This window comes from Peromyscus leucopus, chromosome 14, assembly GCF_004664715.2.
Source record: "Peromyscus leucopus breed LL Stock chromosome 14, UCI_PerLeu_2.1, whole genome shotgun sequence".
Taxonomy (NCBI): domain Eukaryota; kingdom Metazoa; phylum Chordata; class Mammalia; order Rodentia; family Cricetidae; genus Peromyscus; species Peromyscus leucopus.
In genome coordinates this window covers 57,413,456-57,437,953 of record NC_051075.1, presented here as the reverse complement: position 1 = coordinate 57,437,953, position 24,498 = coordinate 57,413,456, and the positions used below count along the sequence as shown (strand labels likewise).

Below are 24,498 nucleotides of genomic sequence, written 5' to 3'. Positions count from 1 at the left end.
AGTGAAACAAGCCATTCGGCAAATGAAACCATCATTTACAAGACTGGAAATGTCTCAGGAAGAAACCTAACCAGTATTTATTGTTTTGCTTTCTTGATGCCTCTACTGAACTGCCCAAAATGAGAGGCTAGATTGTGCAACAATCTTTTGATTTTTCTACTTCGATTCTTTTATTCTGATTGTGTTAAGGGATACAGAAAAAGCTAAACTCATAGATTAAAGATGGTTTCAAATGACGGGAGCAATGAAGGGACCCATGCTTATTAAAATGTCATGGGCAGGGAAGGTTTACTTACTTCAGAACTGTATGAATCTTTTCACATTGCAGTAGGAAATAAATGACTCCTTTATATAATTTCATATCTTAAGTTTGGAAGGAAACATCTTTTGGGGTATTTCAGTGTTTGGTTAACAGCAGCCTTCCCGATTTACTCCAAGGTGATGCTACATATTCTGATGGAAATTTTCTAGTGATTTCTTTTTAACTTTTATAAAGAAAATGATATGTAATGTCAAAACTAAAGTACATGATTATACAGAGAACATCCAACTACAAATACAAGCAATGTGTATGACTTGATTGCCAAGGCATGGTTAGAGGTGCTTTTCAAACTCACCAAAGAATTGCAGAATTTAATAAAGGCATAGTGTTCTAGTTCCTCTGAGAAGTTCTTTGTATCTACAAATGATTTGTATGAAACTCTGCCACATGCCAAAGAGTGAGGCAAGCTCCTCTTTCTTAAGAGTGAAGACACCAAACATGAATGTTTAGAAATGGATATACTGACAGCATATTATCTGATGGCAAAACAATGTTTATGACTAGGCCAAATCGTATTTTTTTAGGAAGTCACAGTGAACAAAAAAGAGAGAGAAAGAGAGAGAATAAATCACCATGAAAATGTAAGTGAGCTGGTAATAATAGCCTAGTTATAGCTGCCATGAAATAGTCATTAAGTTATATGCAGCATAAATCTCTCAGAGTTTTGTAAATGATGGTGGCTTTTAGAGGCTAAATAAAGATAAACTGTAGTGACTATGGCTTCCTCTCTCTTTGCTCCTTGGCATGGGCTTTTATAATGTTTAAGCTCCAGCTCCTAGCACCATATGGTTCCTGAAGCATCTGAGAGAGAATTAAAAATCTGCAACTCGATTCCACATTTACTTATGACTAGCGCTTTGGGGAGCCCAAAGAAAGCCTTGTACTTCTAGCTGGTCCCACTTCCAGACAACACTGGCAGAGAACTGCTGTGGCTGAGCCTGCTACTGTGGTGGACCCAACTTGCCAGCTCCAACTCTGGAGCTCAGCAAAGAAAGTCGACATTCTGCTTTCTGGATCTGCAGATTAGCAAATGGTTTGATTCGAAGATTCCCAGCCAAAGTCCCCGGTCCTCCTTTGTGGAGATTGCTACTAATCCCAGATGATCTTTTTCCTTAAGTGCTTCCCCCTCTGCTGTTTAAACTGAATCCTTTCTGCTCCAAATTAAATCCATTCTTTCTAGCCCTGTCATTGCTAACTAATGAGAGCAATTCCTCTCTCTGCTCTTGGTGGCAACACATAGGGTACTTACGGATGAGAATCATATCTTCCTTTAGCCTACTTTCTTAACTGTACACTACACAGGTGATAAAATGGGTTAATTGTTGCTATAAAAATATTTTCTATCCTCATAAGGAAGTCATTTTTTCCCTCCAAATCATTTTTATTTCTTTGTTTTGCATGCTACTCTTATGATCTGCAGAGCCTGGGAGTAAAAATTCCACCCTCGCATAAACACAAGATCTAAAGGAGAATGTTAAATATGCAATACACATGCATAACTCAACTTGGTCACTGGACAGTTTCCTTTGTGCTGTGTTCACTTTGCTACTGGAGCCTGGGCTTTCATCACATATTCCTTTCATTCCTGTGATCACATTTGCAGCCAAGTTTTATGAATGAATTCTTATTGGAACAGACTCACCACATCTTAAAAATACACTGTCTATAGTAAAACCAACAGACTGTATAACCTGCAAAGTCCATAATGCTGATATACTGGCCCTTTAGAAAGAGTTTTCCAACACCAAGCTTAGGCTGTTACTAATATTCCTCTTGGCTTTGCTTCTTGCAACATCTCAGTTGGACCATAACAGATAAATCTCTTGTCCACACCCAGTGGTCATCTAAGAGATTCACTTCAGGACCAAAGCAAACAGAAACAAGAGTCTAGATGGCACTATTTTCTTTCTCGTCACTGAGGCATATGAGTGTGACAGTTTGGAAAACTGAAGGCAGTGTTTAAAAGTACGTGCACCTCTGGCACACTTATGTAGAATGGTCTCCTGTGCTTATCTAACTGACACCTCAGACCACCAGGAAGACAATGGAATCCAGGCCAAGGCTGGGCAGGTACTCACTATGTGAAGCTGGAGAAAGTCGCCAAGTCCTGGGGCACTGTCAATTCGTACTAAGATGCCATCCTTCACAGTGGTGCTGAAACCCACAGCCAGGCGGTCAGAGCGTGTGCTAGGTCTGTCGTTCGCAGGCCAGGTGTAGAGGATGAGGCCACCACTTTTCCCAAAGATGTATGTGGCACCAGCTGTAAAGGCAAAGAGAAATAAAGAGCACATCAGGGACACTGTATTAGGTATTGGCTGCTCAAGCACACTGTCGAGACTGCAGGAGACAGTTTTGGGAGAGAACTTTCTCCTACTGGGCAGTATTTAGTTTCTAAAAGGGATGACTTCCAAAACCTCAGAAGGTATCTGTATCCACAAATTAAAGATGCTAGCAATGGGAATAAATACCAAAACAGATATTACAAGAGACACTCAGTACCTTCAGTTCCTGATGTGTAACATTGGAGTGTGGGTGATACAGTGGGTTATGAACTTCATTACCTGTTAACAAACAGCTTTCCCTCTTCTGCAGCAGCAGAATATACCTACTGTTTGGCTAGGACAGGCACGAGATAGAAACATTGTCCCTGCTTCTGGCTATCAGAATATTCTCATTAGTGGAGTCAGGACTCTTTCTAGGGGTGCTGCCATCACAATGTCTGCAAAGAAGCCCAAAGGTACGATTGTTTTCCCAATTCACAGAAAGGAAGTGTGGCCTGGTGACAAGAAGCTATCCAGGTGAAGCCATCTTTCTATGAAATGCCTGGAAATAGTAGTGTTTTACATTTCAGAATTTTTAGGTTTGGGAATCTCACATGTAGAAAATTAAGATATCCTATGTCTGGAGCTCAAGTATAAACATCAGATTTGTTTATGTTTCTTATAGTTCATGTGCCAGGGCTGCAGATATCTTTAAAAAGCAGATCTTATAGTATCTGTGTCTTGACTCGTATGACCTGTCACATGATGTCAAATGTGATTTTTCCCAAATGTGGCACCTTGCTAATGTATACATTCTGTATATTTCAAACGTGGGGTTTCTCAACTAGAAACAATCTAGCTGGATGACTCAAAGTATGTATGTATTTCCTTGTTATATTGCTATAAACATGCTGACAGAAATTATTTCTGGAATCTTTTAAGAATAAGTATCTTCGCTGGGCAGTGGTGGTGCACGCCTTTAATCCCAGAACTCAGGAGGCAAGAGGCAGGCAGATCTCTGTGAGTTCTGGGATACAGAGCAAAATCCAGGAAAGGCACAAAGCTACACAGAGAAACCCTGTCTCGAAAAACCAAAAAAAAAAAAAAAAAAGTATCTTCTCCCTCGATATTTATCTGACAGCATTTATCTGATATTGGCATAATAGGTCTCATGTCTTTTTAGAAATTAAAATCCAGAAAGGAGATGTAGGAGATATAGAAAACTATCTCAAGGTAATGCCCTTTTGACATGACAAGTGATCTGTGCAACTAGGTTTATCTATGCTGTTACTATTTATTTGTATTTTTTACTATTATCAGTATGAATCTTGGGGTTACCAAGAATATATTAATTGAAGTTCCTTACAAAACTATCAGGGAAAAAACAAAGAAAATATTCTGTGACGGTTGGTCCTATTTGTCAACTTGATGGGATCTATGAATTACCTATGAGTAGAACTTTCTGGGCATGCCCATGAGAGACTGTCTAGAATGGGTTCATTGAAGCATGGAGACACACCCTGAAGGCAGGTGGGTGGGGTTGTGGGCCATACTAGAGTGAACAGCAGTGGAGCACCTGTGGCGATCTCACCAGCTTCCTGACTGCTGATATAATAAGACTGGCTGTCTGCAGCCTTTGTAACTGTCATTTCAGCACCTGGTGAACTAATTCCTAGACCTGTGGGCCTGAACAAACCATTTCTCCGCTAAGTTGGTTTTAGCAGGACATTTGATCCCAGAAAGGTGGCAAGTAACTAAAAAATATCTGCATTTTAAAATATTTCCAAGTTTAAGAAACAAGTATCTGATTCTAAATTGGGGGAGAACACTTAAATTTGGTAGCCAAAATATACTATGAAATTGTAGCGTCTGGGATTTATTCGAGTTACCAGTAGTGAGTAGTTTCATATGATATACTTCTCAACACCCAAAGATCAATTGGTATTAGATTTTCCTGTGGGTATCCCAGTGAACTTGTTGTGATGCTTACAATTAGTTTTGTAAACATCAGACAACCAATCATTCTTTTTTTTTTTTTTTGGTTTTTCAAGACAGGGTTTCTCTGTGTAGCTTTGCACCTTTCCTGGAACTCACTTTGTAGACCAGGCTGGCCTCAAACTCACAAAGATATGCTTGCCTCTGCCTCCCAAGTGCTGGCATTAAAGGTGTGCCACCACCACCCGGCAGACAACCAGTCATTCTATCTTTAGCATTTACTAAAATCTCAATCTCCGATCCATATCTATTGTCACAGTTAACTTACAGAAAGTATTGGAAGAAATTGCATTGGTTGTACAATCAATAAACTACATAGCTTGGATAGAAAGAGTAGGCTCATTTGGGCTAGACTTGGGAGTCTGTGTCATATGCCACCCTTGTAGGAGCACTAAGCCGTCTGAGATGTGTGAAAACCCACTCTGCTTTGGGAAAGGTCACCTATGCAGCTTGTTGCTGTGAGCTCCATTTGTATATCACAAGCCACACGGAATTTTTGTCCCTTTATGAGTTTCTCAATCCTGAGGGGAGTCTCCAGCAAGCCCTCCAGAATCATCTGGAGAAACTGGGACTATGGTATGCAAAGTTTATGTTAATTTCACATGCAAAACAATGTTTGCTTCCTACTACCCACAAACACCCTCAGAGCTGCTTAAAATTAGAAATCTTGGTTAAAAAAAAACAACAATTTATGCTTGATATCTCTCCATCTGTAAAAAGTTTGAATGAGTCCTTTTCTGAAGATGATCACAAATGTCACCATTGCTCTCTTCATTCTTTATTTGGAAAACTGAAGGTTATTCAGTGATTAGTGTATAAAAATCACCAAAAAAAATTGCAAGTCAGCCAGTGACATTTCATGCCGATTTATAAAATCTTACCCAGTTCTGTCCTACATTCATAGTGGATTTGCTACAGAGGTTCATTCCTACTCTACCAGTAAAGAATTTTATCAGCACAAAAATAATGTTAAATATGCCGAGCAAGGCACAGAAGGCTTTATTGTTTGCAAAGCCTTCTCTGCATCTTTAGTGGGGCACAGCCATGGCAGGGACCACTTCATTAACAGTTTTATGGATGTGCAAACAGAGGCTCAAATGTCTCTCTTAAATCAGGGGCATCCAGTCTTAACTGCCCCAAGAGTCCTTTTAATCACATACCAGTATAATTACAGAACATGACTGGACCATGGAGCAAAGTTTTCTATGCTCAGCCTTACATACTTCATGTCTTCAAAGACTGAAATAGAATATAAGCAAAGCCACTACCCCAACGCTGGCATGCTTCCAAATAGCATTCTGGTTTTCAGCAAGCAGATAAATTCACAAACTCCCTGTACTTCTCTGTTTATCCACTGCTCTGTTCACTAATTCTCCATGCTCCACATAAAGAAGCTGTTAGAGGATAATACACAACCTCTTATATATTGTGTTTAGAAGTCACGATAGTGCCACTTTTTAAATCAACAGAGAAGAAAACCTCATTATAACATTAGCAGATAGGTTACATTGATAGAACATCTAATTTTACAAGCTATTCTTTATTTTCCAGTTCTGGATTTACAATAATCTTAGATGACTCTAACTTTGTAGATGAAAAGGCATAAAAGATATAACATGCCCAGCACAAAGACTGTAGAAACCTGCTCTGGGATTGGGTTTACCTGTAAAGATGACCAAATTTCATGAGTAGTCCCACAGCCTAACAATACTGTTAGATGAAGTTAATTAATTGCCATAATTTTCCATACTGACAGTGCCATTTTTCCAGCTTTCATGTTTTCGCTATCTTGAATGGTTTTTAGAAACAAATACAAACTTTTTGTTCATTTTAAACAAAAAGTGTCTAGAGCACCAAAGAGGATATAATTACATTGCTTTAGAATTTCAAATGAAAAAATAATTTTTTTTAAAATGACAAATCAATGTTTGGAGAATATCCAGGCAACCCTAAGGACCCTGCTCAAATCCATTAAGGGTCTTCACTTCTGAGCCCCATGAGAGCATACTTTGTGTTGTCTGCCCTGAGCATGTATTTCTGATGGATGGGTTCTGACTGGACTCAGTATGGTGGTGCCGAGTGCAGGCTACATTTGTGAATACTGAGAACAATATAAATTTAATTCACTCGAGTGAAAAATGGGAAACAAATACTAACTGAATTATAAATGGCTTATAAATGGCTATGTCTGCCTTTGGGTCATTTCTTTAAAACCACAGCGTGGATAAGGAGCAGTGTGAGGTTGCTCTGCTGAGTCAGACAACCAAGACAGTATTTTAGGAATGGAATCTTGCATGGTTACCACCAACTGAAATTAAGTGGATATGTGCCTGATCTTCTGATCTGTCACTGTTTTGCCCACAAATAACGGACCTAGGGTACTGGTTCAAACTGACTAGCCATACACTGAAATGGAAGTGATGATACATTTAGAATTGGAATTGAGCAGGCAAAGCTGTGAGATGGGGGAGGGGGCATAAGAAAAGTAGTTTGGCTGGAGAAGGGACTCCAACAGGACACAACATAATAGAATCAGGAAGAAGTTCTAGAAAGCAGTTGGATGTAGACTGTAATATAGTGGTTAAGTAGATGATTTAGAATTTTCTGAAGAGAAGATAGCTAGAAGCTATTTTTTTTTTCTAGTTCACAAATCTTTCCAATATTATGAAAACATTGTTGGATTTTTTTTTTCTTATTTTACCAGAATTTGATTGTTGAAGACAGTTCAACTTTCTCTTGTTTGGACAATTTAGATAATAATCATGGCTATTGTTTTAACTTTGCCATTCCAAAGCCATGTTTTTATACTAATCTTTTTTCTCTAGGCCCTCATCCAATTCATCTATTACATTTTGGATGATTACCAAGAAATAGTAGTATAGATTTGCTTAAGAGTCACTTTGTGTGTGTGTATGTGTGTGTGTGTGTGTGTGTGTGTGTGTGTGTGTGTGTGTGTTTATATGCATATCTGTATGTAGGAAAACTGAAATAGAAAATACAATTGACTATGATTCATTTATTATTTTGTTCTTTAAATAATTATAGATAACATGGCTTTGAAAAGCCTTCAGATACTATGCTAATTGAATGTTTATATTGTTTTATATTTTAAAGACAAACCAGATTTCCTGGAAATAATTTTTATTGTTGTTGAAATGGAAATGTTTTTTGGAAGTGCTACCCAGGGGAAGCCTGTGAGTGCTAAATTTAGTAAGAGCTAGATACATTTCTGGAAGACAAGTATAGCATTAGATTAAAAGATTAGTATAGTAAGTGTAATGTAGTAGAATATTATTTTAAGGTGTGTTACTTTTGTTTATGTTGCATTTGTTTAGTTCCGTAAAGCTGTGTTACTGTGCCTGTGTAAAACACCTAATGGCCTAATAAAGAACTGAACAGCCAATAGCAAGGCAGGAGAAAGGATAGGCAGGGCTGGCAGGGAGAGAGAATATATAGAGGGAGAAACCAAGGAAAGGAGGAGGTGGAGGAATAAAGCTAGCAGCCAGAGAAGGAGAAGGGCTTCAGGGGCCAGCCATCCAGCTACACAGTAAGCCACGGAGTAAGATTAAGAACCACAAAGGTAAGAGAATGGGAAAAGCCCAGAGGCAAAAGGTAAACGGGATAAATTTTAGTTAAGGAAAGCTGGCAAGAAACTAAGCCAATCTAAGGCCAGGCATTGATAATTAAGAATAAGCCTCCATGTGTGATTTATTTGGGAACTAGGTGGCAGGCCCCCCACAAAAGAGCCAAAGAACAAACAACAACAGTGTAAACTTACGTACCATATGGTGTACAAAGGTGGGAAAGAAATAAAATTCCACTGCTATTCTGGCCTCTTTGAACACTGAGAACATAGGCTAGAGTCCTATATGAGAGTGACATGACACCCCTCTTCTCTATGACTTCCCTGTTTCTCTTTGATCAGTCCTCCATCAAGCACAGTGTGGAGACACAGTTGTGATCTTTATCACAAAAACTGACAATTCCCATTGGAAAGTAAATGGACTATGAATGACATAAAATATATTCTACCAGTAGAATTGGTTGTTGCTCTTACAACTATCTTTTATTCATATCAAATAGAGCTAAGAAAAATAAAATAGAAAAACTTGTGGCTTACAGCTGATATAAACCTCTTCCAGCTAATGAAAGCACAAAGTCAGGGGGTGTCTCACAGTTAATTTATACCTTAATGCAATGATTCCTCAATTATTTTCAGAGTGATCTATCCTTTCCTTTCAACATCCTTCCTTATTTCTGTGTCTTTGGGGTGAGGTACCACACTCACTCATTCCTAGTGGTAGGAACTTACATATCTGTGGCACTGTGTGTTTTCAAATTGCCTTCTGTGGGAGTGTTTCTTTGATTCGCCTTAGCTCAGCACTCACTGGAGTTTTAATGGGATTTTTTTTTTTGTTACTGTTTTAATTTTTAAAGAAATGATGAAAACTCAGAGATTCAACAGCATGATGTGGTGCTAAATGGTAGAAGGAGAATACAGTCACATTCTTGCCGTTCTTCAATCTCACCACCTGTCCCTGTGCACTCAAGGGAGCATGTGCCCCAAGGGAATCCCAAAAAACCAACTGCTACTACATAAAGAGGAGGGAAGGATGAGTGACAGATGGAAATCTTCAAGCAAGACCTCAACATCACAAAGGCAGTCACCAGGGAAGCACAGGGTAACTGATGCAGATGTTACCAACAGCCCTCCAATGAATTTATTAGAAGGGTAGTTACTGATTGATCTATTTTTCCCACTAGGAAATTTGAAAAAAAAAACAAAACACCAAAAACAATGATTAAGTGACCTTAGATAAAGTAAAAAGAAAGTATTTAACCTTAAAAGAGAAAATTCACCCTTTTTAAAAAAATATCACCTCCCTTTGGCAAAGAAATAAGTCTATTCACTGCTTATTAAATTGAGAAACTGAAAGCAATACCTAGGAGTGAAATATGGCCTCAGGGAGAGCCAAGCTTTATTTCTTAAGCAATGCTTGGGCAGATGTGGGCTCATCCAGATAGGACAAGATCTCTTTCTCTTTCTTGAAAGAAGAGCAACAAAAACTAAATTGAAATTAATCCTTCAAACAATTCAATATTCGAAGGTTCCAGGAACAAGAGCTTCTATGTGAATGTTTATATGAAAAGCACCAATGCTGATTCAGTGTAGTATTGAATATGTTCAGCAGCTGGGAGTTAAGACTTGCCTAATGAGGCCCTTGGGTATTATATCCAATGTCACTGAACACCTTGTGGCAGGAAGATACAAAACTAACAAATTAAGGAAGTGCTTTTCTATGAAGGTCTACCATTATTTAGTTAGAGTAGTAAATAAAATCAAAGAGGACCATTCTTCCTGGAGATTAGTTAGCAGCTAAACCTGTCTCTGCAAATATTCTTCGAGCTGGTGACCGGAAAGTTGAGGATTTCCCAAAGAGAAATGAAGAAGTCACTCACTTCTTCTAAATAACATAGCTATTTCTATGTTACTGTTTGTCTACCCTTACTTCCCCAAAGTCTGAGTAATATAAAATGATGCACAGTTTCAGCAGGCCCTCAGAAACACAAGCAAACATACCCCCACCCTTTCTAAGTGTCAGGGATAATGGTGTTTCCAGAAACATAGCACTTTGCAAATGTCATATCAGACAAGCAAAAAAGACAGGTATCTTTCTCATAGAACTCCAGGGTACCTCTGCTAAGGATAAAGGAGATGCCTGGTGATATTTAAATTGATCTGGAAACAAAGCATTTGGAGGCACTCTCAAATTCTTCTTAGTGGAACCGGCTTTTCCTAAAGCCTGCAGTTTGTCTTATGGGACAACACTTTTTTTTTTCCTGTAAACTCTTTGGCAGTACTTAACAACACTAATCACAATCCTAATGTTAACAGTGGGATTAATATTAAATCAGCTCCATGAATGAATGACTCCCAGGACACAATATAGTATTCTAAACTGTAGAGAGGAGAAATGACTGCCGTAGTCATTTACTAGCATGACACTGGGAGGTATCACAGCTGGCATGGGTAACTTGAACACCTGAAATGTATTTTCTCTCATTTTTTGGGGACCAGAAGCCTGTCTCCGTGACTTGTAGACAGCCATTTGCAGCCTGGCTGTTTGCATGGGCTAACACACGAGTGACACCATATGGGCACTGTACCATTTGTCCAAATCTCTTGTGAAGATGCTAGACACATAGGATTAGGAGTTACTCTTGTAAGCCCAGTTTAATCCATTTACATATTCAAAGACTCTATCTCTAAACACAGTCTACAGATTTTTGCTATCTGTGGGGGTTCTTGAACCAGTAACCATGGATACCAAAGGATGTCTTGGCATGAATTTGTGAAAACACAATTCAGTTCCTAACAGTTACTGCCTCCATTTTAATGATGAGGCAAGTCGAATGGTAATATGTCCAAGAGTAATCATACCTCACTCATAAAATTGTCAATTCTGCAGGTCAGCCTCCATTACTAAGTTTATACCAGAGATTATCTCACAGCCAACCTAATTTAACTTTCATAACCATACTGGTTTCTTCTTACATAGGAAAACAAAGTAAGTCCTAGGAAATTGCACAGACTGTGAGTTTAATAAAATAAATATTACGTTTTATTGTCAAACAAAATGAAAATCCAGGCCCCTTTGTACTATGAGTTTCTGGGGGATGGGGCTATTTAATTTATCTCTTGGTCAACAACTGTGAGTGCTTGGAAAATAAATGTTGCTGAATTAATCAATGAATCCTGGCCCACCTCTTCGTACATATCTTTACATCGCCATTCAGGCATGGAAAAGAACTGCAGATAAAGCAAGAAGAAGACACAATCCATTCATCCAGTTCAGCTATTTGTCACTTCACCTCAACGTGGAAATATTTTATAAATATTCATCAATTAGGGTTCATAACAGTGCACATAATTGAACAGCACACAGCTTTCAGTTTATAAGAGAAAACTACCCACACACATATTTGAATGATTTTTCTTCAGTGAATTTTTGGCAGCTCACATAAGAAAATCACACCCATTTTGTGTCAGATTGTTTTCTGTTATCCCTTAGTTCCTAAATCACATGACAAATTGTTTTTGTTGGAAAAAATCCCTAATAAAAATCTAGCTCAGATTTAACTTCATAGGGGTATGTAGGGGAGAGCAGTAGGATCTTCATTTTATTTCATAGAGCATTAGCTAACAGCAAAGACTATATGTACATGTCTGTTAGGAAAATATAAATGAATGAGATGAAAAGCAAAAATGATCATCTGGTAATTACTCATCAGCCTTTCCTGTTGCATTATTTTAATTTTTTTCAAAACACATGGCTTCTGATAGCGTTTCTAGGGCTCTGATTAGAATAAAGGAGAAGTTCAAATTGTCTTATTTGCCTCCATTTCTTTTTTTATGTGATGGCTTTGAAACACCTTTCCAGAGAGTAATCAAGGGGTTTCTATCAGCTGACTATTCTCTGGAGGGGAAACACAGATGAAAAGTAACAGCTTTGATTTAAATGCCTGATTTATATGGACTTTACACTTTCTAGGGCCAGGGGCTATGCAAAGATGATTTTGGTGTTTCTGTGGCTCTAATTTATAAAACATGATTTTCGTGAAAAGGTTGTCTAACATTTTTGAAGTATAATGACTCTGAGTTGTATAAGATGCATACTGCAGCTGTAGAACTCACCTCAGAGTTAGGAAGGAGGAAGGTATGTGAACTATTGTGGCTCATGATCCTTACCACACAAAACTTACTCATTTAGTTTCACTGTTTCTCAGTTTCTATGTGATTAAAAAAGTGATAAGGTCTCATGAGGTTCCTGCCTTGACTTAGGAGATACCGACAACTGATGGAGGCTGTGGAAGGAATAGACATTTTTCTTTGGGGGTATGGCCATGGGTAGTTTTCTCATGAATCAATGGGTGATCCCACACCCATGCACCTTTAGGCAACATTAATTGGATGCAGTATGTATTGAAAAAAATAAGACTATTTGCACAAGAAGTTGGGGTAGGAACTTATTAGGGCTGGTCCAGGTGGAATTAGAGGAGAAATGAGAAATAGATAATCATAATATATTATGTATAGTTATGAAATAATTTTTCCACCTAATAGTCTTAAAGATTTATAATACAGACTTCAGTAGAACACAGAGAAGAACATGGAGAAGGCTGGCTATGCAAAGTGTTTACTGTGAAAATATAAGGACCTGAGTTCAGATTGCCAGAAAACTTACAAAAGCTAGGTATGGTTATATACAACTCTAAACCCTAGGGAAACAGAGATGATGATCCTGGGGCTTGTTGGCTAGCCAGTCCAGTCCAATTTATGAGCTTCAGAGTCAATGGGGACCCTGTCTCTACAAGATGTAAAGTGATAGAGAAAATGCCCAGTATTCACTTCTGACTTCCACATAAACATACACATATGTACTCATATATGTGTACATCTACAGGAACATGCACAACATATTATACACATATATACACACAGTCAACCAAAATGAAATAATTTAATATTGTCATTCTATCAGGTACAACTCAAAGTGAACCAACACCTCTCTTATCACTGTATATGACCTGAACGTATGTTTTAATCTAGGAACAAGAAGTCCCTTTATATGTAAGTTATTGTTTTTCTCAAAACCAGTGTGAATTGAATGAAAATTGTCAGCCTTAAAATACTGTACTCTCCACATATCAGGACCGAAGGTCCTTACTTAAACTTTTAAAATTTTCTTGTAGTGATAGATAAGAATTCCTGATGACTGTCACAGATTCCTCTCAGAGGTAGAGGAACAACAGGTTTTGGTGAAGTGAATTGATTAGAATGACTATATTGACAGCTCAGGAGTATCCCCCAAGAGAAGAAAATGCTCATTAAGTGTTTTTTGTTTGTTTGTTTGCTTGTTAAGACAGAATCACATGTATTTCAAGCTAGCCTTCAATTCACTATGCAACCCAGACTAGGTTCAATTCTTGATCCTCCTTTCCTTTACTTAAAAAACACTGAGATTTACATGTGTGTGTCACCATATAAGCTTCAGTATTTCATACTGGGACACTTGGTGTTCTGGTTGTGCTATTTCAATACGTGTTTATGGATTTTATAGTTAGGGTATGTTGGACATGTGAGGCTGAGGAGATGTGTCATCAATTGGACTGGACCGGATAACTAACAAGCCTTGGGATCACCCTGTCTCTGTTTCCCTAGAGTTTAGACCTATAATATACACATTTCTTTTGCGTATGAAGGTAATTCATTTTGAGCACTTTGCTTTAGTGGTCTATGTAAACTAATATACTAAAATATCCAATGTACTATTTTCCTCTTTCTGAAATTAATTTTTAAGTTATTGTACAAAGTAGTGGGATTTATTACAATATTGTAATAGTTCTTCTTCTTCCCCTCTTCTGTTGCCTCCCCATTTCCACCATGTCCTCCTTAGTGTGTCCTTCCATTTAATCAGACCATCCCTGCTTGCATGTTGCATGTATTTCACTATGTTCTCACTTGCCATCCCCCCTTAAAAAAGTCTTAATCCTTTCTCATGTTCCTCTTTTCTAACATGCACATGCCAATAGATAATAAACATACAATGACAAAACCAAAACAACTTAGATAATTTCTCTTATGAATATTCATACAATCACATGAGTAAAATCAAGGCTGCATTAAAACTTGATTCCAGGACTATAAGAAGTAGTACATTATAACATTAGAGGTAGTACTCACCATAATTTATTATTTCACCTAATTAAAGTAGAATTAGAATATAATTTTATCTAGGATTTAATAAAATCCTAGAGCCATTCCTTCCCAAATTTTAATTAAAACAGGAATGAAGCAAAGTGTTTTAAATATTATAGTAACTATCAAAACCAACTAACACTACACCAAGCAATAAAACATATAGCCTTCAACAGTGAAATGAGGAAAACAGAGGTGTTCATCAGTACAGTATTACCAGACATTATTTAGATGCTCTTATTAAACAGTAAAGCAATAAAATAAAATAAGCTGTAAATACTAGAAAGGAACATGATAAGTTTTAATGGGTATATGAGTAAATACCTACATATCCCAAATAACTCTCCAAACTCCATTAAATTAGTAAGAACAAATGGTAAGTTTATATAAAGCCCATGTATGCAAATCAATAACTTGTCACTCTCTCAAAACTGGAGCAATAATTTCCAGAAGAATAATAAGGCCATTTGATGGGAAAAGTACAGTCTTTAATTGGGAATTAAATATACATGTGAAAGGAATGGATACATGCTTTACATTATCAACTAATATCCAGGTTATATAAGGAAATACAAAACCAAAATTAAAAAAAATCTACTTAGAAAATAAGAAGAGTTGAAGATACCATCCTGTGGTAAGATAATTTTCAGCATGTTCACGGCCCTGGTTCAGTCCCCAGCAATGTCAGGGAATAAAAAATACTATGGTAAATGATGGACAGTAAAGGCATGAGAAGACATTCCATGTGACTAAATGATATTGAAATGCAGATCAAGCCTACCTGAAATAATCCTTTTTAAGTATTGGCAAGTATGTTCAGTATTCTTTTGTATCATTAATGAGAATTTACAATGCTGTAGCCACTGTGGAAAAATGAATGGCAGTTCCTTAGCATACAAATCTGTATGCGCGCGCGCACACACACACACACACACACACACACACACACACACACACACTCAACCTTATGTGGTCTGTTTACTCCATGTCCATCTGTATCCTGGAATGAGGCAAAAACAGGGACCAAACTAGATATTTCTATAACTTTGCTCATAGTAACATTATTCACAATATTGAGAATGTATAAATTAAAAAAAAATCCCGAGTACCTATTTATGAATGAATAAAAAAAGTGATCTACAGATACAATGAAACACTAGTTAGCTTTAAAAAGAAATATAATTGTGATATGTAGTAGCATGTGGATGAGCCTTGAGGAAATTGAAATAAGCGAAGTAAGCTAAGTGAAATAAGCCAGGCACAAATCACATAAGTTGCCTAGAATATTCAGTTCAAAGATACAGAAAGGAGAGTAGTGGTCATTTGGCCTAGGGAATGGTGGTTTATTGTGTGAAGAATTACAATTTGTAATGCCAGAGAAGGTCCTGGAGGATGATGCCATTATAGATAGACCCATTGAATAGTATACTTAAATATAGCTAAAATGGCAAACTTTTGTCATGTATGCTTTACCATAACAAATAATCAACAGCTCACCATAACAAGAAAAGAAAAAGACACAATAAAAACAATCTATAAAATATCTTGACAGAAACAACAAGGAACCCAAACAAGAAAATCTTCCTGAAGTTAACTATAAGTTAGAAGAGCATAAAACATTTACATATGTGAAAGTCACATGGCAGTAATAAATAAGGACAACAGGAATACATTAACTATGTCATTCTTTAAGGTACTTCTGAACAGAATCTCATTGTTTTTGAAGTTCATAAAGAAAGATAAATGCATAAGAGCTGCCAAGAAAAATCTACAGTGAAAAATAAGGAAACAGGAAACTTTAGGACATGCCTATAATGTCAGGAGGGAGGCAGAGCAGTGCAAATTTCAAGCCAGTGTTATCTACAGGGTGAGTGTCAACCAGCCAGGAGAACGTAGTGAGACTTTATCTCAAAACAACAACAAAATCAAATAGAATAAAGACAGTCTTTAGACATTAAAATTTAATAAATAGACTGGATTCAGAACAATCTCTCATTGGGAAACAAATTACAACTGGGTAGACTTTCTGAGAATGGAGTATGAATTCATAGTCACCCTGTCCTAAGTCATAGAAGGATAATCCTGAAGATCAGGATGAAACACTGGATAAGGCACAGTGTAGTGTATTGGGGGAACATAGAATAATATCTTGTGTGTTGAGGGAAGGCTGAAGGGCAGTTTGGTGATCTGTTTTGTACCCTGATAAAATCTGACTGAAGATCAGAGGACAAAACAAGTCACTAGATTAAACATAGAGGCCAGGCAGTGGTGGCACACACTTTAAACCCCAGCACTTGATATCTCATGCCTTTGCTTGGGAAGTCACATGCTATTAATTCCAGCACTAGGAAGTGTAGTGGTATTGTGTTCCCCAAAATATTGTGTACCTTAATAAATTTATCTGGGGTCAGAGAACAGACAGCCACTAGATACAAAGGCTAGAAAATGGTGGCACTCACACCTTTAATCCTAGCATTCCAGAGATAGAAATCCCTCTGGATCTCTGTGAGTTCAAGGCCACATTGGAAACAGCCAAGCATGGTGACACGCCTTTAATCCCAGAAAGCCAGCCTTTAATCCCAGGGAGTGGTGATAGAAAGCAGGAAGATATATAAGGCGTGGGGGCAAGAAACTAGAAGCATTTTGGCCTGGTTAAGCATTTGGCTGGTTGAGATTTTGGCTGGTTGAGCATTCAGGCTTTTGAGCAGCAATTCAGCTGAGAGCCATTGGGATGAGGACTCAGAAGCCTCCAGTCTGAGGAGACAAGACCAGCTGAGGATCTGGTGAGGTGAGATAGCTGTGGCTTGTCCTGTCTCTCTGATCTACCAGCATGGACCCCGATAACTTGCCTCGGGTTTGATTTTATTGATAAGAACTTTTAAGATTCCTGCTACATCTGGCGCCCAACGTTCGTGTTACGAATTCATGAAAAAGCTGTTTGCCTGTGGCCTTGTGAGCCCCAGCTCAGGCCCAAGCTACACTCAGGCGGTTGTGGTGGCGCACACCAGTAGGATTTGCTGAAGGAGACAGAGGCAGGAGGATCCCGAGTTTGAGGCCGGCCTAGGAGGCTTGGGAGAAGCTTTGGCCCGGACTGAACCACAAACAGTGGTGGGACCATGGAAGCAGTGGCTACTGCTCCACGTTGCCAGCTCCTTCTCATCATGTTTGGTGACTGCGGTGATGCTGCTACCTGGGACGAAGGATTTACTGCTGCTGGTTCAGAGAAGAATTGCCAGGACCATCGTGTTACAAGAAAGCATCGGCAAAGGTCAGTTTGGAAAAGTTTGGCAAGAAAAATGGTGGGGAGAAATTGCTGTGAAGATTTCCTGTACTAGGAAGAATGTTCATGGTTCCGAGAGAGAGACATTTATCAGACTGTGATTGCTCCAAACCACAGAGGAGGCAAAAAAAAAAAAAAAAAAAGTCTGCAGGAAACCATGACCATGCCTAACAGTGACTTTGAAATCTTCAAAAAGATGACAGGATCCTACAACGATGATTCCACATGGACTATGATAAAGCCATTAAGCCGATTAACACCATGGAAAAATCGACTTTGGACTACAAACTGGTCAGGACAATTTCGAGAGGACTAGTTGAGATGATCCAGCCTGACAGACTACTCGAACAAGGACTTGAAACAAGCCCTGAACTTTCCTATTATGCAGAGACTGGACAAATGATACAGGACTTGATGATTAACCCAAAAATTTTCTTTTCAAGATTCCCTAAAGATATCTTCACCCCTAGAAAGCAAAAAGAAAAGAGAATATAGATATGAGATAGATCATCGAATCTACTCTGAGAAAAAAGATAAAGAAATAATAGGATAAATAGGTAGATCATTGAATCTACACTGAAGAAAAAGGGGAAGATATAAAAATAACAAAAGGTAGACTACTGAATCTATTATGAAAAGAAAAAAGAGAAAATATGGATATTGATAAGATAAAAAGGGAGATTTTGGAATCTACTTATAAAATGGAACTACTTGTTTTAAATAAGATAAGTAATGAAAATTTTTTGGTCTGAGTTTATCAGATGTTACTGGACTGGACATTGTTAATATATATAATGGAATTTTTTGTCTGTATCTGTCAAATGTTAATGGACTAGACATTGTTAATGTAATCTTGACTGTATATTGCATATACTTATTGAAGATAGTTTTTCTTGTATTAGTTATAAGCTTTCTTTAATTTTAGACAAAAAGAGAGGAGATGTAGTGTATTGTGTTCCCCAAAATATTGTGTACCTTAATAAATTTATCTGGGGTCAGAGAACAGACAGCCACTAGATACAAAGGCTAGAAAATGGTGGCACTCACACCTTTAATCCTAGCATTCCAGAGATAGAAATCCCTCTGGATCTCTGTGAGTTCAAGGCCACATTGGAAACAGCCAAGCATGGTGACACGCCTTTAATCCCAGAAAGCCAGCCTTTAATCCCAGGAGTGGTGATAGAAAGCAGGAAGATATATAAGGCGTGGGGGCAAGAAACTAGAAGCATTTTGGCCTGGTTAAGCATTTGGCTGGTTGAGATTTTGGCTGGTTGAGCATTCAGGCTTTTGAGCAGCAATTCAGCTGAGAGCCATTGGGATGAGGACTCAGAAGCCTCCAGTCTGAGGAGACAAGACCAGCTGAGGATCTGGTGAGGTGAGATAGCTGTGGCTTGTCCTGTCTCTCTGATCTACCAGCATGGACCCCAATAACTCGGCTCGGGTTTGATTTTATTAATAAGAACATTTAAGAATCCATCAACAAGGAAGAAAGTGATGGCTGGGCAGAGAAAGGTATATAAGGTGTGAGGAGACAGGAACTGAAGCCTTTTCAGGCTGAGGAGTCCTAGAGGTAAGTGGTTCCTGTGCCTTGTTCCTTTGTCTCTCTGATCTTTCAGCATTTACCCCAATATCTGGCTCTGGGTTTTTTTTTTTTTTTTTTATTAAAAGAACTTTTAGAATTTGTGTTACAGAGCAGAGAACAGCAAAGTGGTTCTTGAAGAAGGCTGAGGAGAGCTGTCAAGTGCCCAGTGTCCTTGTAGGTGATGTTTACTTGCACCTTACTGAATTTGCCAGTGTGCTCCTTAAAGCAATTCTGTGTGCACAACAGTAAGCCTTTAAAGAAGGCACCTGCAACTGCTAAATGCTTAAAAAATAAATCTTTCTGAACACAAAAATTTTTAAAAATTTATTACCCTCCAATATCAAATTTTAACAGGAAAATTTTAGTATTTTAAAAGTTAGCAAGTGGCCGCTTGGGACAGTGTGAACTAGTTGTGAGAAATAAAATGTTGTCTGCTGTGTAGAACACAGGGAGAAAGCACACTTTCAAAACATATGATCCCAAAATACAGCCTTCCTCTTCCAAGTTGCTTCTATCATGTACTCTGTCTCTGTGACAAGAAATGTAACTAACAAATAACTGAATAACCCTCACTTTTAAAGAATTTTTTCTCTAACCTATCAGTCCCTGGAGTGGAGCACTTTTGACACCTGCTCATGACCATGTGCTTTTATTCATGAAGCCACATTGCAAGTCTATAGAAATTCATTTCCTGCCGCCACTCATCTTAACGCCACTATGATAACTTCAGCATTGATTCAACAGTAACGATATGACAGGGCTACATAACCAGCATTCACGTCTCATCGTCACATTGCTGATGAGGATTGTGATTTGTATGATTTTATATTATTATTGGGCCAGGCATGGACACCACTCCTAAGAGAATTAATTGCATTTTGCAGAGCTGAAGACACACTCAATTATCTTTGCATTTCCTTTTCTCAACATAAAATTGGCGTTTTGTCCTAAAAAGAGACGTGTGGTCTGAATATATCCATCAAACACAGTTCTTTTTCTTAGCTATTGAATGAGAAGCAAGAATTTGATCTGAGAAATTATAGCAAAGTATTGTAAGATTCGAGCGTTCTGTCATCACTAGTTCTCTTGAGCTCAAAACTAGTTATGCCAAATGCCTGAAGTTATCATATAAGTAGTGCGCTTAGGATTGGCATACCACTGCACTCAAGTAGTTTTTAAGACTGTGACAATGGAAAACTAGGTTCTTGTAATTCTTCTCCATGTTATTGAAGATACGACCTTTCTTATGGAGTCTGTCTAATGCTAAGATGGCTCTGATCATGACACTTGTGTGTGCTTGGAATGATGTGGCTGACTATTCAATGTGGGTGCATTTTTAAAATGATGTGGATAAGCTAGTGTTGTGTCAAAAAGTGCGACCTCCAACTTCCCAGAAAATGGCGGGACATAGTGTTAATACGAGTCTAGAGAGCATATAATACAAAATTTGGCCTGTGTCCTATTATAAATCTGCTGATGGCGCTCATCTTTTGCTTCACTATGTGTTCAAGCATTTAGAGTGGTCAGTGTTTATTTGGGCAACTTGCTAGAAGTATCTCACAAATGTGCTAATGTCTGTGTATCCGACTGAGTGCAATCCAGAGTACCATCGCATATAGGAAGCATACTTGGAATGCCGTGGAAAAAGGGCTCTGTAGGGTTTCTGTCTTGGAGGCTCAGCTGATGGCTCATTTCATTACAGATAGAGTTGACGCTTTGACCGTTATTTTATTCCTCTCCCTCGTTCCCTCCTGTCACACAGCCAGACACAAGTTCATCTTCTACTACTCCTCAGCTGAACTAGCCTACAAATCCAAACATGAGTTCGAACGCTAGACAGCAGATGCCAGCTTGGCTCATATAAAGTTTCTACTTATAAACAGAGGGTTAGCATATAAAACACACTCTGTTTGACAGGCTCATAGAGTGTAGCAAGAGTGCTGTGTCATGGACTAGCATTGGAGGCCTCTACGAGCTTCCTGAGTGATAGAAAGTCTTGGACTTATGATATGTAAAATGATTCTTTTTCCTTTGGTGTCACGTGGAGGCCAAGTCGAAAATTAGCTCTAAGAATAATTCATGCAGTCAACAGTAGAGGCCAGCATTGTTGACAGCTGAATCACTTAGCCTGAAAGCTTGCGTTTGTGACTTTTTTTCAATTATGGGTGGAAATTATGTACAATTGTTGGAGGAGATCAGATATCCTTCGCTCTTGTTTTATGATCCAACGTCCGGGTGGTAGACATCTAAGTTCACGTGTGTTCGACATAGTAAAACCATCCACTTAGGACCACAGGGGTACCTGTTAACAAGCTCTTCGACCAAACGGCTTTCACTCGCCTTTTTCAAGGACCCACACTTTGAGCTTGGTTTTTTATGATCGTCATCTTAAAGCAAATATCTTACATTTTTTTCATAAACAACAACTAACACGGCTGATTTGGGTTAACTGGGCTCAGTGAAGCAGCTATTGAGGAGAAAGATTAGAGGACAGGAGAAATCCTTACACTCACCACACGCCAAAGCTGGTAGGACTTCACTAAGACCCTTCCAGCCGCTGGAATAAACGCTTTCTGAATGTTCTCACTGTTCTACAACACCTCGATGTTAATATAACAGCTTTCTCTGCCCAAGATGACACATCACTTTTCAGATTTCCTTAGATAAGATGTGAATTAGTCTTATTTCTTATTAATAATCTATTGATAAAATGCTACTTCCGGAGCCGAGTTTTGGGGATCACCATGTGGTAACTTCACGAAAAGGAGAATTCACGGAACATCTCGAGCAGCCCTGTTATCCGCACCGATTCCGGTTAGTGCAGTTGGGGTCACTTTACCGGTTCAGCAAGACCATGGGGGTTTGTCTCCGACTCGAAATCAGACCTACCATGGCTCTTCAGCATACATTGCTGCGTTCATACAGCTCATCTCTACTCGCTCACCCTCACTGTCTAATCTGCACGTTAGTTACTCAGGCCAGTTTTTCTGGCTCTAGTACAGTTCTGAGGCGCTATCTCATATTCCTGGGTTTTCTCCCTTAGCATTCCTATAAGCTTCCTGGGGGATTGATTGGTAACTTGGGTTCTTTAGGGGTATTCCGGGCTTTACCGGTGCCTTATCACTACGGCTAACCTTCTATTCAAAAATGGTATTATTCCAATTTTACTTGTGAGCAGGCTATTAGGTTCTACTCTATACTGGGCTCCATGCACTGGATGCTCGGCCATGATTGCAGGATGTTAGTGTAGTCTATTTAAGGTTTATGGTTTTAATTGCGTCCGATGCTGGGTTGATCTTTCTCTTAATCGAGTGCAGATTCTTCATTCGTTCTCTTTGTGGGGTGGAGGGACCTCTATGCTGATCAAGATCACTCAATTTGTCATTTCTCACGTGGACAGTCTTGATCTTAAGTTCTTGTTTACTTCGATTGATAGCCCATGAAGCCACCACTTGCTGTGGATATCGCTGCTATATATAAAACACTGATGTGCCAGTGACCATGATCCGATTCAAGGAAATATAGTGCGGAACTATTATCGAGGATGATAAGTTGAGCTATTACATTGGTTGGCGTGTATCAAGCACACCAAGGAAGATATAATGGGAGTGTCTGTTACGAGTACTCCATTGTCTAGCCGTCCACCGTCCCGTCCATCCGAATCGGCACACGCATTGTTACACCTATTAGACCGCTCTGTGTTTATTATAAAGCGTTTCTTTTCACTAGCAACCATGTCCATCCTCACCATCCCCCGGCTTATATTGGTATATCTATAACTACGAATTTTTTATATGATTTAATACTTCGGGTTAATTTAAGATTTTATATTTCTTTTCCCATGATTACAGTAAGTCACCTTTTGTTATTTCTATCTTCCTTTTTTTCGGTGATTCTGGACTCTCCTATTTATCCTATTATTTTTATCTTTTTCTTCGAGTAGATTCGGTATTATCTAATACTTATTCCTTTGGGTGGTTTTTTTTCTTGGTAGGGGTGAGATATCTTAGGGAATCTTTGAAAAGAAATTTTGGTTAATCATCCCAAGTCCTTTATCATTTGTTCATCTGCTAATGGAGTTCAGGCTTGTTTAAAGTCTGTTGGTTAGTCTGTCGGGGCTGGATCATTAATGTTCCTCTCGAAATTGTCCTGACCAGTTTGTAGTCCAAGTGATTTTTCCAATTTGGTTATCGCTTTTAATGGGCTTATCATAAGTCATGTGGAATTCGTTGTAGGACCGTCATCTTTGAGATTCAAGTCACTGTTAGGGTGGTCATCGTTTCCTTGCAGACTTTTTTTTTTTTTTTGCCTCCTCTGTGGTTGGAGCAATCACATGTGATAAATGTTCTTGCTCTCGAACCGTATGAACTTCTCTGTACAGGATATTCACAGCAATTTCTCGCCAATTTTTCTCCAACTTCACTGACTTTGCCCGATGCTTTCTGATAAATGGTCGGCATTTTCTGCACCGATATCTTCGTTCCGGGTGGGCATCAGAGTCACCAACATGAAGAAGGAGGTGGCCGTGGGGGAGCAGTAGCTGCTTCATGGTCAATGTGTGGTTAGGTCGGGAAGCTTCTCCCAAGCTCTAGCCGCCCACTCGGGATCCTCTCCTCTTTCCTTTCAGCAATCACTGGTGTGGCGCCACACGCTGAGTGTAGTTGGTGAGCGGGGCTCACAGCAAGCAAACAGCTTTTTCATGGAATTCCGTAACACGCGTGCCGATGTGCAGAATTTAAAGTTTATATAATAACCCGAGGCAATTATGGGGTAGCTGGTGATCAGAGAGAGGACAAGCACAGCTCTCATTCAGTGGTCTGTTCTCAACTGGAGGTTTCTGATCTCATCCAATGGTTCAGCTGAATTCGCTGCGTCAAAAGCCTGATGCTCAACAGAAAATCTCAACAAGCAAATGCCTACCGCAAATCCTTCTAGTTCTTGCCCAGCTTATTATTTCTTTTCTATCACATCCTGGATTAAGGCTGGCTTCTGGGAATTAAAGGCGTGTCAACCAGGCTTGGTGTTTCCATTGGCCTTTGAACCACGAGAATCAGGGGATTTCGTATCTCTGGAATCTAGGTTAGGTGTGAGGTGCCACCATTTGCTAGCCTTTGTATAGTGGTGGTTGTTTCTGACCCAATTAAATTTATATAAGGTACATAATTTTGGGACAATACATAGACTTCTAGTGCTGGAGAATTATAGCATGTGACTTACCAAGCAAGCATAGATTAAATGCTGGGTTTAAATGTTGCACCGACTGCTGGCTTTATGTTTAATTAGTGATTGTTTTGTCCT

At 38.8% G+C, this 24,498-nt stretch overlaps 1 protein-coding gene across 1 annotated transcript in view; it reads right to left on the bottom strand.

Annotated features, from left to right (window-relative positions):
• Nrxn3 (neurexin 3) overlaps nucleotides 1-24,498 on the bottom strand; it is a 1,620,870-nt gene that overhangs the window by 364,854 nt on the left and 1,231,518 nt on the right. Inside the window, 1 exon segment of the mRNA XM_037210977.1 lies at nucleotides 2,401-2,582. Coding sequence (XP_037066872.1) covers nucleotides 2,401-2,582 — 182 coding nt within the window.